The 14,151-nt window shown below is 37.6% G+C and overlaps 1 protein-coding gene across 3 annotated transcripts in view; it reads right to left on the reverse strand.

Moving 5' to 3' along the window:
- LOC127871178 (serum response factor-like) overlaps window positions 1-14,151 on the reverse strand; it is a 131,053-nt gene that overhangs the window by 89,683 nt on the left and 27,219 nt on the right. For all 3 annotated transcript variants that reach the window (XM_052413917.1, XM_052413916.1, XM_052413915.1), the window contains 2 exons: window positions 6,131-6,201; window positions 1,870-3,989 (listed from right to left, as the gene is read on the reverse strand). In XM_052413917.1, the coding sequence (XP_052269877.1) occupies window positions 3,909-3,989; window positions 6,131-6,201 (152 nt within the window). In that variant the 3' untranslated portion in view covers window positions 1,870-3,908. The remainder of the gene's footprint in view (window positions 1-1,869; window positions 3,990-6,130; window positions 6,202-14,151) is intronic.

Raw genomic sequence — 14,151 nt, forward strand, 5'->3', positions numbered from 1 at the left:
TTACAAAAACTAGTCAATGTGAGACACTAGTTAGTGTAAGATAACTAGTAAGTATTGTATTAATTCCACTATAAATATCCCTTATGAACAAATTAAGTGACCTCAAAAATATAGTAAAACCTTAACATTGTGAAGCCCTGGCATAAGGATAGTCTTCACCCATTACAACCTTCACTACATTGTATGTACATGGACCCATGACATAAGAATAAGTAGCCACAATAAAGTCTTCATGGGTTAGGTTTAGTCTAACTAAATACACGTAATTATAGAAGTACTCAGACATAAATGCATGTTTATTTGTTCATGTTTTATTGTATGTACATTTAAAAAATTCACAAACAAGTCAAAACATTATGTTACACATGGAAGACACTCTTAAAGATCGTGAACAACAATTGTCTTCACATAATTATGCTGTTATGAGTATGTCATGGTCAAATATTCCCAGAAGGACAAATGCATTGTTCCAATTATAAATGTATTACTAGTTAACACATACCAAACAAAAGGTTTCAATGTACAAAAATATTTACGTTTAAAAGGCACAATAAATTCTGAACAAGTATGATAAAGCTATATACCGGTAACTGCTTTCAACAATTGTATCACTTACTTCTCACTAAGAAACAACTTAATTATAAACTAGAAAGGCTAGATATCTTTAACATGATGAATGTGTCATCGCTTGTCTAGTCCATTAATTTGTAAAAAACGTGTAAAAAATAACATTATAATAAAGTTTGCACATATAATACTGTAACAAGGGCTGTTTGTAAAACATGCATGCCCCCATATGGGCTGTCAGTTGTAGTAGCAAGCATTGTGTGAATACGTTTTTTGTCACTGTGACCTTGACCTTTGACCTAGTGAACTGAAAATCAATATGGGTCATCTGCCAGTCATGATCAATGTACCTATGAAGTTTCATGATCCTAGGCGTAAGCATTCTTGAGTTATCATCCGGAAAAAACATTTTACTGTTTCGAGTCACTGTGGCCTTGATCTTTGACCTAGTGATCTGAAAATTAATAGGGGTCATCTGCCAGTCATGATCAATGTACCTATGAAGTTTCATGATCCTAGGCATAAGCATTCTTGAGTTATCATCCGGAAATCATTTTACTGTTTTGAGTCACCGTTACCTTGACCTTTGACCCAGTGACCTGAAAACCAATAGGTGTCATCTGCCAGTCATGATCAATATACATATGAAGTTTCATGATCCTAGGCGTTAGCATTCTTGAGTTATCATCCAGAAACCATTTTACTATTTCAAGTCACTGTGACCTTGACCTTTGACCTAGTGACCTGAAAATAGGGGTCATCTGCCAGTCATGATCAATGTACCTATGAAGTTTCATGATCTTAGGCCTAAGCATTCTTGTGTTATTATCCGAAAACCATCTGGTGGACGGACCGACCGACCTGTGCAAAACAATATACCCCCTCTTCTTCGAAGGGGGGCAAAATAAAGCTATGAAATCAAAATTTTGAAGTTGACCATCAACAGATAAAATTGTCACACAAAAATGCTTGCCATTAAGGAAAATGATCAGATAACAATTGAACAAAGTCTCAATTGATTTATTATATTTTACCTTTGACCTTAAATTGTTACCTTAACCTTTGACCTACGGACTTATTGTGAGCCACTCAGTATGCTTTCAACGTCTACAAGTTCATTTAAAAATTCTTAATGTGCTCATGAGTAAATTAATTTTTGACCTTCATTAGCGAAATTAACCTTATACCTAGTGACATGGTTCTTGCACGTAAGACTAGGGTCCCATGCTGATCACTTATGGAAAGTAATTTTAAAGTCAATTCATGCAGGACAAAGAATTGTTCCCAGCTAATATTTCCCACCTCCCGCCCACCATTTCCCAGCCTGCAAAGCCGCTCGGATGCAGTCATAATTTTGACATTTTTCTACTTATCTTGTCTAATGATGTTGTACATTAAACCCTACTTAGTACGACACTACGTCAGTTTGCGTCGTGTTCTGAGAAAACTGGGCATAATGCATGTGCGTAGTGTCGCCCCAAATTAGCCTGTGCAGTCCGCTCAGGCTAATCAAGGATGACGATTTCCGCCTAAATTCGATTTTTGCTAAAAAAGACTTCATTTTAACGAAAAATGTCATGAAAGCGGGAAGAGTTGTCCCTGATGAGCCTGTGCGGATTGCACAGGCTAATCTGAGACGACACTTTACGCACATGCATTATGCCCAGTTTTCTCAAAATGCGACATGTTTGGTCCTTGAGTGTTCGTCCATTCTTATAGCTGCCCATATTCCAAGTGCCACAGACAGTGAATGACCTGTGAAAAAACATGAAAATGTGCACACAGTCTGACTAACTGGTACAGACAGCAACACAGTCTGACTGACTGGTACAGACAGCAACACAGTGTGACTGACTGGTCCAGACAGCAACACAGTCTGACTGACTGGTACAGACAGCAACACAGTGTGACTGACTGGTACAGACAGCAACACAGTCTGACTGACTGGTACAGACAGCAGCACAGTCTGACTGACTGGTACAGACAGCAACACAGTCTGACTGACTGGTACAGACAGCAACACAGTCTGACTGACTGGTACAGACAGCAACACAGTCTGACTGACTGGTACAGACATCAACACAGTCTGACTGACTGGTACAGACAGCAACACAGTCTGACTGACTGGTACAGACAGCATTGCTATATTGCACTCAATGAGTAGAACATGTTATTTGGAATAATTAGTTATTAAGAACAAGTTTAAAGCAATGCAAATTTTCAAATGATACATATATTAATCAACCAACTAAGACGCATGACATTTTGTCCATAAATGGCACTCGTAAAATTCGAACTCGCGCTTACAAAAGATCACGCACTCCAATGTTAATTTTACATATGGTCCACATGCACATAGTGGTAATTACAGTTAAACATTGGATTTGTAAACATTTTAATAATAAATATAATTTATTAATGAGTATTTATTAAAGACATTATTTTTGACAATATAATACATTATAGGCTGCAGATATAGCACTTTAAATTGAAAACAATATGAATTCATTAAGAACAATAAGTTAACATTGAACAATATTCCTTGAACGAAAGCGTGATGGACGGATACATATAAACATGGAAATTAAATAATGTTTTTTTTTGTGAAAAAAGGCACTGCAGAATAAAATATGTGATTTCTGCTCATCATTAGATTTTACACATGCATGCTCAAGTTAACTTCACTAACACAATATAAGTTTGAAGCTATTTAACATTTCGTGCAAATAAATACGGTCAGACACCTCCGCACATCGAAGGCTGGAGTGGAATAGTTGATCAATCCTGATAAACAAGTTGTAATCTATACATCCATAGGTTGATATGAAGACACTTTCCAGTCTCACACCTAGCCTCTACATGATTCTATTGGACCGTCATGTTCACAAACCAGTGATCCAGAGACAGGCTGTGTCATATAGCACCATTGAGAATGCACCTGTACGTGCTAGAAACCAATGCTCCAGAACAGTACTACTGAGTCCCATTCCAGCTAGAGAACACAACAATATGTAGGGAACATATCCAGTTTGATTTCCGATTCCTAAAATATTCACTGAACAATGTGGGAACCAATCCTGCTACGCAATCTTCTTGGTTCCAAGCTCAGTGGAAATACACTACACATTACAGAAAATCAGCTCTTCTAAGTGTTCTTGGTTCCCAGCTCAGTGACAATGCATGACAATGCACCAAACAATACAGGGAACCAGCTCTACTAAGTCTATTTGCTTCCCAGCTCAGTGGCAATGCACTCAACACTACAGGAAACCTGCTTTATTAAGTCTTCGTGGTTCCCAGCTCAGTGGCAATGCACTAAACAATAAAACCAAACAGTTCTACTAAACTTTCCTCTTCTTAGCCCCAATCACTGGTTGAGACACCTCAGTAACAGGCACTGACTCTGTGGAAAATTGCAACACCTGTAACATAGAGATCACACTGTATCATATGTTTCATAGCGGGTTCACACTATATCTGTAACATAGTGAAATGGCACTGCAACACCTTAACAAGTGAGATCACACTTTAACAACTTTAAAATAGTGAGATCACACCTTTACATCTGTATCATAGTGACATCATACTGCAACTTCTATAGCATAGTGAGATCATACTGTAACAACTGTAACATAGTGAGATCATACTGTAACATATGTAACATAGTGAGATCACACTTTAACAAGTGTAACATAGTGAGATCATACTGTAACAACTGTAACATAGTGAGATCATACTGTAACATAGTGAGATACTACTGTAACAACTGTAACATAGTGAGATCATACTGTAACATAGTGAGATCATACAGTAACATAGTGAGATCATACTGTAACAACTGTAACATAGTGAGATCACACTTTAACAAGTGTAACATAGTGAGATCATACTGTAAAAAGTGTAACATAGTGAGATCATACTGTAACATAGTGAGATCATACTGTAACAACTAACACAAAGTGAGATCATACTGTAACAACTGTAACATAGTAAGATCATACTGTAACAACTGTCACATAGTGAGATCACACTTAAACAAGTGTTTCACGGTCAAAGACATATGCCCCTCCAAACAGGGCTTTGAACTAGTCACCCCAATTTCAAAAGGGGTCACCTACTGTGCAAGGCAAATGCGCATGTGAAGTATCAAGCCAATCGGTCAATTCGTTGATAAGTTATTGATCAGAAACAATTTTAACACTTATTGTGACAGTGACCTTGACCTTTGACCTATAAACCCCAATTTGTGTATGGGCCATCAGTCCAAGGCCAATGCACATTAGAAGTATCAAGCCAATCAGTCGATTTGTTAACGAGTTATTGATCAGAAACTCTTTTCCCACTTATTATTCCAGAGACCATGACTTTTGACCTAGTGACCCCAATATCAATAGGGGTCATCTACTGTTCAAGGCCAATGCACATAAGAAGTATCAAGCCAATCGTTGAATCAGTTGACAATTTATTGATCGGAAATGATTTCACACTTAGTGTGAAACAGTGACCTTGACCTTTGACATAGTGACCCAAATTTCAATAGGGGTCATCTACTGTCCAAGGCCAATGTACAATTGAAGTATCAAGCCAATAGGTGAATCAGTTGAAGAGTAATTGATGGAAAACTAATTCACACTTAAGAGTGTAACAGTGACCTTGACCTTTGACCTAAAGACTCCAACTTCAATAGAGGTCATCTACTGTCCAATTCCAATGCACATTGGAAGTATCAAGCCAATTGGTGAATCAGTTGACGAGTTATTGATCGGAAATAATTGTGTTCTTAAAATATATCATTGACCTTGACCTTTGACCTAGTGACCCCAATTTTGATAGGGGTCATTTACTGCCCCAAGGCCAATGCACATAAGAAGAATCAAGCCAATCAGGCAATTGGTTGATAAGTTATTCATCGGAAACAATTTTCACACATTGTGTGATTGTGATAGTGACCTTGACCTTTGACCTAGTTATCCGAATTTCACTAGGGATCATCTGTCCAAGGCCAATGCACATGTGAAGTAAGCCAGTCGGTCAATTTGTTGACGAGTTCTTGATGGGAAATGATTTTCAAACTTAGTGTGAAAGTGACCTTGACCTTTGACCTAGTGGCCCCAATATCAATTGGGGTCATCTACTGTCAGTAGCCAATGCACATGTTAAGTATCAAGCCAATCGGTCAATTTGTTGACAAGTTATTGATCGGCAACGAACTTGTCTACCAACATTCAGACAGCTCTACCAACATTCAGACTGATCTACCAATATTCCGACTGATCTACCAACATTCAGACTGATCTACCAATATTCAGACTGACAGACAGCCTGTAAAACAATATACCCCTTCTTCTTCGAAATGGAGCATAATAAATGTAACATTGTGAGATCATACTATATCATAGAAACACATGTAACATAGTGTGATCACAATGTAATAACTGTAACATAGTAAAATCACACTGTCACATAGTGAGATCACACAGTCACATAGTGAGATCATATTGTTACACATGTAGCAAAAAGAGTTCACTTTGCAGCATAGGGAGATCACAATATTACTGCCTACCTGTTGAGACCCAGCTGGCATAGACACTGGCATGGGGATGATAATAGGCTGTCCGTGGACGCTCGTCTGACCTGAAAACACCACATGACACAACTTTTATGACACAAGTTTATGACAAATATTTTTGACACAATTGATGACACAAGTTTTATGACACAAGATTTGTGACACACACTTTATGACACAAGTTTTATGACATAAGTTTTATTATGCAAAATGACACAAGTTTTATGACACAAGTTTATGACTCAAGTTTTATGACACAAGTTTAATGAAACATGTCAAAATATGCTATGATAAAATAAATATTTCTGCTACAATAGTGTTACTCAAGAAATAAACAAGAGGGCCATGATGGCCATAGTTCCCTCACCCGAGAGGAGTCGGTTCATTCAATCTTTTCCTAATGTCAAACTTGACCTAGATATTGTCCAGACAAACATCCTGGTCAAGTTTTATCATTATTTCATCTGCGAGTCATGATCAATGTACCTATGAAGTTTCTTGATCCTAGGCGTAAGCATTCTTGAGTTATCATTTGAAAACCATTTTTCTAAGTTGAGTCACCGTGACCTTGACAGCAATTGTGTGAATACGTTTTTTAGCACTGTGACCTTGACCTTTGACCTAGTGACCTGATAATCAATAGGGATCATCTGCGAGTCATGATCAATATACCTATGAAGTTTTATGAACCTAGGCATAAGCATTCTTGAGTTAACATCCAGAAACCATTTTACTATTTCAGGTCACCTTGACCTTTGACCTAGTGACCTGAAAATCAATAGGGGTCATCTGCGAATCATGATCATTGTAAATATGAAGTTTCATGATCCTAGGCATAAGCGTTCTTGAGTTATTATCCAGAAACCATTTAACTATTTCAGGTCACCGTGACCTTGACCTTTGATCTAGTGACCTGAAAATCAATAGGGGTCATTTTCGAGCCATGATCAATGTACCTATGAAGTTTCATGATCCTAGGCATAAGAGTTCTTGAGTTATCATCTGGAAACCATTTTACTATTTCGGGTCACCGTGACCTTGACCTTTGACCTAGTGACCTGAAAATCAATAGGGGTCATCTGCGAGTCATGATCAATGTACCTATGAAGTTTCATGATCCTAGGCCTAAGTGTTCTTGATTTGTCATCTGAAAACCATTTATCTATTTCAGGTCATCTTGACCTTGACCTTTGACCTAGTGACCTGAAAATCAATAGGGGTTATCTGCGAGTCATTATCAATGTATCAATGACGTTTCATGATCCTAGTCATAAGCGTTCTTGAGTAATCATCCGGAAACCATTTTACTGCTTTGGGTCACCGTGACCTTGACCTTTGACTTAGTGACCTGAAAATCAATAGGGGTTGTCTGCGAGTCATGATCAATGTATCTATGAATTTTCATGATCCTAGGCATAAGCGTTCTTGAGTTATCATCCGGAAACCATTTTACAATTTCGGGTCATCGTGACCTTGACATTTGACCTAGTGACCTGAAAATCATTAGGGGTCATCTGCTAGTCATGATCAATGTACCTATGAAGTTTCATGATCCTTGGCATAAGCGCTCTTGAGTTATCATCCGGAAACCATCTGGTGGACGGACGGACCGACATGAGCAAAACAATATACCCCCTCTTCTTCGAAAGGTGGGGGGGGGCATAATGAGAAAACTGCCCCCCTCCCAGCAGCCAACTGACCGAAACCATTTTTGAACTCAACTCTTGTATCAAGGAAACAAATGTTCTGAGCAAATTTCATGAAAATTGGGCCAAAAATGTGACTTCTACTGTGTTCACATGTTTTCACTATATACATAAGAGAAAAATGCCCTGCCCACTGGCGGCCATGTTTTTTCACCGATCCCAACCATTTTCAAACTAGTCCGAGATATCAATAAAACCAATGTTTTGACCGACTTTCATGATGATTGGGCAAAAATTGTGACTTCTAGAGTGTTTACAAGGTTTCTCTATAGCCAAAGAGGGAAAACTGCCACTATATACATATAAAGAAAAATGCCCCGCCAACTGGCGGCCATGTTTTTCACCGATCTCGACCATTTTGGAACTTGTCCGAGACATCAATCAAACCAATGTTTTGACCAATTTTTATGATGATTGGGCAAAAATTGTGACTTCTAGAGTGTTTACAAGGTTTCTCTAAGCCAAATAAGGAAAACTGCGGCCATGTTTTTCAACGGATCAGAACCACTTTTGAACTCAACCAAGATATCATTAAGACAAACATTTTGACAAATTTACATGAAGATTTGAAATGAAATGTGACTTCTACAGTGTTTCTTTTTTTGACCTAGTGACCTAGTTTTTGATCCGGCACAACCCAGTTTAGAACTTGGCAGAGATTTCATTGGGATAAAGCTTCTGAGCAAGTTTCATGAAGATGGGACAAGAAATGTGGCCTCTAGAGTGTTTACAAGCAAATGTTAACGGAAGGACCGACAGACGGACATACGACAGACAAAGACTGGTCACAAAAGCTCACCTAAGCAATCAGGTGAGCTAAAAAGGTTAAATTATAATTTTGTAAAAGGAATTGTACAACCAAGACTGTTTTTCTATTCACAAAGAATGAAAACAAGGGACAAAATTGTCACAAAACCAGGTTTTCAATAAAAGTCTGATAAAGGGAAACAACTGCAACTCAAAATGCTCATTGCTACTGATTGTTCATCACAATTACCCCCCTTGTTTCAAAATCAATCTGTTTTTCGACCCTGTGACCTAGTTTCTGACCCGGCATGACCCATATTCAAACTTGACCTAGATATTGTCTAGATACAACTTCTGACCAACTTTCGTAAAGATCGGATGGAAACTATTTGAATTAGAGAGCGGACAACATGTTCAATGTTTAAAACGCACTAAGTGACCCCGTGACCTAGTTTTTAACCCGGCATGACCCATAATCGAACTTGACCTAGATATTGTCTACATACAACTTCTGACCAAGTTTCGAAAAGATTGGATGAAAACTATTTGAATTAGAGAGCGGACAAGCTTGTTCCGCCCACCCGCCAGCCAGCCCGCCCGCATTCGCCAATCTAATAACCAGTTTGTTCCTCCGGAAAACCTGGTTAATATGCGTGAGTTATTCTGCAACAAACCATGGGCAAATCTTAATCTTGGGAAAGAAGCTCTGGAAATTCCAAGACATTGCTCAGTTAAATGCAAGTGCTTAAAAGCAAGATCTATCAAACTTTACAAACAAATTATTTTGGCGTTATGCAGTGCAATAAAAACGTTTATGTAATACAATTTTTATATCTTAGTTCATTGCATTAGTATTTATAAACTTATGCTTATGAATGAAGCTGACATCATTTTGAATCATTATGTTGTCATTACTTCATAGACGTAAATGATTTTTCTCTAAACAAGAATATTCGTTGAATTTATATCCCCATCCAAATAAGCGTTAAATCATGGGAAATCCCTTGATAAATGGTATAATCCTAAAAAAAATGTAAGTGTAGGGTAATTGAACTTATGGATTGCAATTTTCGTACTTGATATTTATACACCGATTAAGTTTAGTATTAAAATCTTGTATCTGCGATTGAAAAGTTACATCTTACAAAAACTACAAAGGAAAATAACTCTCATTTAAGAAAGTGACAGGTTATGGTTCTAAAGTTTTGATATTGTTTCTGAGATAAAGTTTTGTGACAGACAGATTGACGGAATGACAGTCTGACAATGCATATTATATATCCCTCCGCCTTTTTGGTGGGGGCTAAGAAACCATGGAGTAAAGATTAAACTAGTTTTAAGATTATGCAGACAAATAATATTAATTTGTGGTAGAATCTAAATAATTTCAGTTAAGTGTTGTTTGTTAAGGTAGTAACCATTCCTCTGGTTCATGTTATGAAACCTTCATATGCTTTCAAGCTCTAAAGCATTAGTTATTACTTTATTATTATAATCACACAGGGTTCCTGCTGTCGATCGCCATTGGCGCCAATGGCGACAAAATAAATATTCTGGCAACTAATTTCGCAAATGGCAATTTTTCGAAAATCCGCATTTTTTTCTTCTTTAAATTTCCTTCAAATGATATAAAACGCGCTGTTTGACAGCCGCTTTACGTTATGCAGTTGTTATGCAATAGATTTCCGTCATGTAAGCGGCACTGCGAAATCAATGGGGCATGCGACTGTCGCAAAGTGGCATGCAATGGTGATGATTGTGATTATTTGGGGTGTTGTTACAAGTTATCTTAATTGGCTGTCAGTTTTATTGCTTCAGAGATAAGACAACATTGAAATATACCGACTTTGCGCTTAAATGTGAAGTGTTTGTCACAGTGTTCGAAGCCGATTCAAGACCGTTGTATTGACAACCATGACAATCAAAAAGGTAAGTAAATGTATCAATTGTTTTTAGAAAAATCTGTGTAATTATAGTAAATAATTAAACATTTTACATGTATTGATTCTATTTAAATGGTGACATATTTTTATTTTACTCTTCAAAATGACAAGTTCAGAGTGTATAATGACTTTAAGAAAGTGAACATTAGATTCTGAAACATGTAATTATGAGACTCATTCGAAAAATGAAAACGTTCCCCCGCTTACATTCACCAGATAGCAAATAAAAACCAAACAAAGACAGTTGTTAACCAGAATTTCATTTCCTTCAATATGATTTCCAACACACAATCTATGCTGTGTGAACTCTTTATATCCTCAAAACTAATCAATCTATTCACTACCGAATGTACTGTTTTAACAAGAGGGCCTGAAAAGTCCAAAGTCGCTCACCTGAGATAACAAGATATTATTGGGACAAATCTGCTGACCAAGTTTCACGAAGATCGGAAAATAAATGTGGCCTCTAGAGTGTTAACAAGGTTTTACTAAAGCCATACAAGGAAAAATGCCCCGCCACCTGGCAGCCATGTTTTTCAACCAACCGGCATCATTTTTGGACTCTTCCAAGATATTATCGGGATGAATCATCTGACCAAGTTTCATGAAGATCGGACAGTAAATGTGGCCTCTAGAGTGTTAACAAGATTTTACTTTAGCCATATAAGGAAAAATGCCCTGCCCACTGGAAGCCATGTTTTTAAGCAAACAAAATTATTTTCGAACTCATTCATGCAAGATATCATTGAGACCAATCTTCTGACCAAATTTCATGAAGATTGGACAATAAATGTGGCCTCTACAGTGTATCAAGGTTTTACTATAGCCATATATAGCCATGTAAGGAAAAATGCCCCGCCCCTGGTGGCCATGTTTTTAAAGCAACCAAAACCATTTTCAAACTCATCCAAGATATCATTAGGACAAATCTTCTGACCAAGTTTCATGATGATCGGAAAATAAATGTGACCTCTAGAGTGTTAACAAGGTTTTACTACAGTCATATAAGGAAAATAGCCCCACCCCCTGGCGGCCATGTTTTTCAACCAACGGGCATCATTTTTGAACTCGTCCAAGATATTATTGCGATGAATCTTCTGACAGAGTTTCATGAAGATCAGAGAATAACTGTGGCCTCTAGAGTGTTAACAAGATTTTACTATAGCCATATATAGCCATATAAGGAAAAATGCCCCGCCTGTTGACAGCCATATTTTTTCAACCAAACGTAACCATTTTCGAACTCATCCAAGATATCATTAAAACCAATCTTCTGACCAAATTTCACGAAGATTGGACAATAAATGTGGCCTCTAGAGAGTTAACAAGGCAAATGTTGATGCCGCACAACGCACAACGGATGACGGACAAAAAACGATCACAAAAGCTCACCATGAGCACGTTGTGCTCAGCTGAGCTAAACAAGAGGGCCTGAAAGGCCCAAAGTCGCTCACCTGAGATAACAAGATATTATTGGAACAAATCTTCTGACCAAGTTTCATGAAGATTGGAAAATAAATGTGGCCTCTGGAGTGTTAACAAGGTTTTACTATACCCATATAAGGAAAAATACCCCGCCCCTTGGAAGCCATTTTTTTCAAGCAAACATAATTATTTTCGAACTAATCCAAGAAATCATTCAGACCAATTTTCTAACCAAATTTCATAAAGATTGGACAATAAATATGGCCTCTAGAGTGTTTACAAGGTTTTACTAAAGCCATATATAGCCATATAATGAAAAATGCCCCGCCCCTGGTCACCATGTTTTTAAAGCAACCAAAACCATTTTCGAACTCATCCAAGATACATGTATCATTGGAACAAATCTTCAGACCAAGTTTCATGATGATCAAAAAATAAATGTGACCTCTACAGTTTTAACAAGGTTTTACTATAGCCATATAAGGAAAATAGCCCCGCCCCTGTGGTGGCCATGTTTTCAACCAACCGGCATCATTTTTGAACTCATCAAAGACATTAATGGGATGAATCTTTTGACCGAGTTTTATGAAGATCGGACTATAAATGTGGCCTCTAGAGTGTTAACAAGATTTTACTATAGCCTAATAAAGCCATATAAGGAAAAATGTCCCGCCCCTTGGCAGCCATGTTTTTCAAGCAAACGTAACAATTTTCAAACTCATCCAAGATATCACTAAATAAATATTCTGACCATATTTCATCAAGATTGGACAATAAATGTGGCCTCTAGAGTGTTAACAAGGTTTAACTATAGCCATATACGGAAAAATGCCCCGCACCCTGGCGGTCATGTTTTTCAACCAACTGGCATCATTTTTGAACTCCTCCAAGATATTATTGGGATGAATCTTCTGACCAAGTTTCATGAAGATTGGACAATAAATGTGGCCTCTAGAGTGTTAACAAGATTTTACTATAGCCATATATAGCCATATTAGGAAAAATGCCCGCCCCATGGCAGCCATATTTTTCAAGCAAAGGTTACCATTTTTTAACTCATCCAAGATATCATTTGGACAAATCTTCTGAGCATGTTTCATGAAGATTAGAAATTAAATGTGGCCTCTAGAGTGTTAACAAGGTTTTACTATAGCCATATTAGGAAAAATGCCTCGCCCCCTGGCGGCCATGTTTTTCAACCAACCGACAACATTTTCGAACTCGTCCAAGATATTATTTGGATGAATCTTCTGACCAAGTGTCATGAAGATTGAACAATAAATGTGGCCTCTAGAGTGTTAACAAGATTTTACTATAGCCATATATAGCCATATAAGGAAAAATGCCCCGCCCCTTGGCAGCCAAGCCCATGTTTTTCAAGCAAAGGTTACCATTTTTGAACTCATCCAAGATATCATTGGGACAAATCTTTTGAGCAAGTTTCATGACGATCAGGAAATAAATGTAGCCTCTAGAGTGTTAACAAGGTTTTACGATAGCCATATAAGGAAAAATGCCCCGCCGCCTGGCGGCCATGTTTTTCAACCAACCGGCATCATTTTCGAACTCATCCAAGATATCATTAGGATGAATCTTCTGACCAAGTCTCATGAAGATCAGACATTAAATGTGGCCTCTTGAGTGTTAACAAGATTTTACTATAGCCATATATAGCCATATAAGGAAAAATGCCACGCCCCTTGGCAGCCATGTTTTTTAAGCAAACGTTACCATTTTCGAACTCATCCAAGATATCATTGAGACCAATCTTCAGACCAAATTTCATGAAGATTGGGCAATAAATGTGGCCATTAGAGAGTTAACAAGGCAAATGTTGACGCCGCATGCCGTACGACGGACAAAAAGCGATCAAAAAAGCTCACCATGAGCACGTTGTGCTCAGGTGAGCTAAAAAGGTAAACATCGTTAAGCACATGAAATTTAATTTGACATTTGATATACACAAATGCTCATTTTATTTGACTGTTGTGCTATGGGCTCTATGTAGTAGGTCTTTTATGCTAGCACACATTTTCAGATTACCAGAAAGCTGCTGAAGCACCTAAGCTGTGGCAACATATTCAGGCTGCTAAGGTGTCAATCAACAAGACTTACAACTGATTGAATGTGCCTTTATTTAATGAACAATGTTAAATGTGTTGTTATTATAAATAATACTGTTATTAAATAATTT

This window comes from Dreissena polymorpha, chromosome 3 (assembly GCF_020536995.1).
Source record: "Dreissena polymorpha isolate Duluth1 chromosome 3, UMN_Dpol_1.0, whole genome shotgun sequence".
In the NCBI taxonomy this organism is placed as follows: Eukaryota; Metazoa; Mollusca; class Bivalvia; order Myida; family Dreissenidae; genus Dreissena; species Dreissena polymorpha.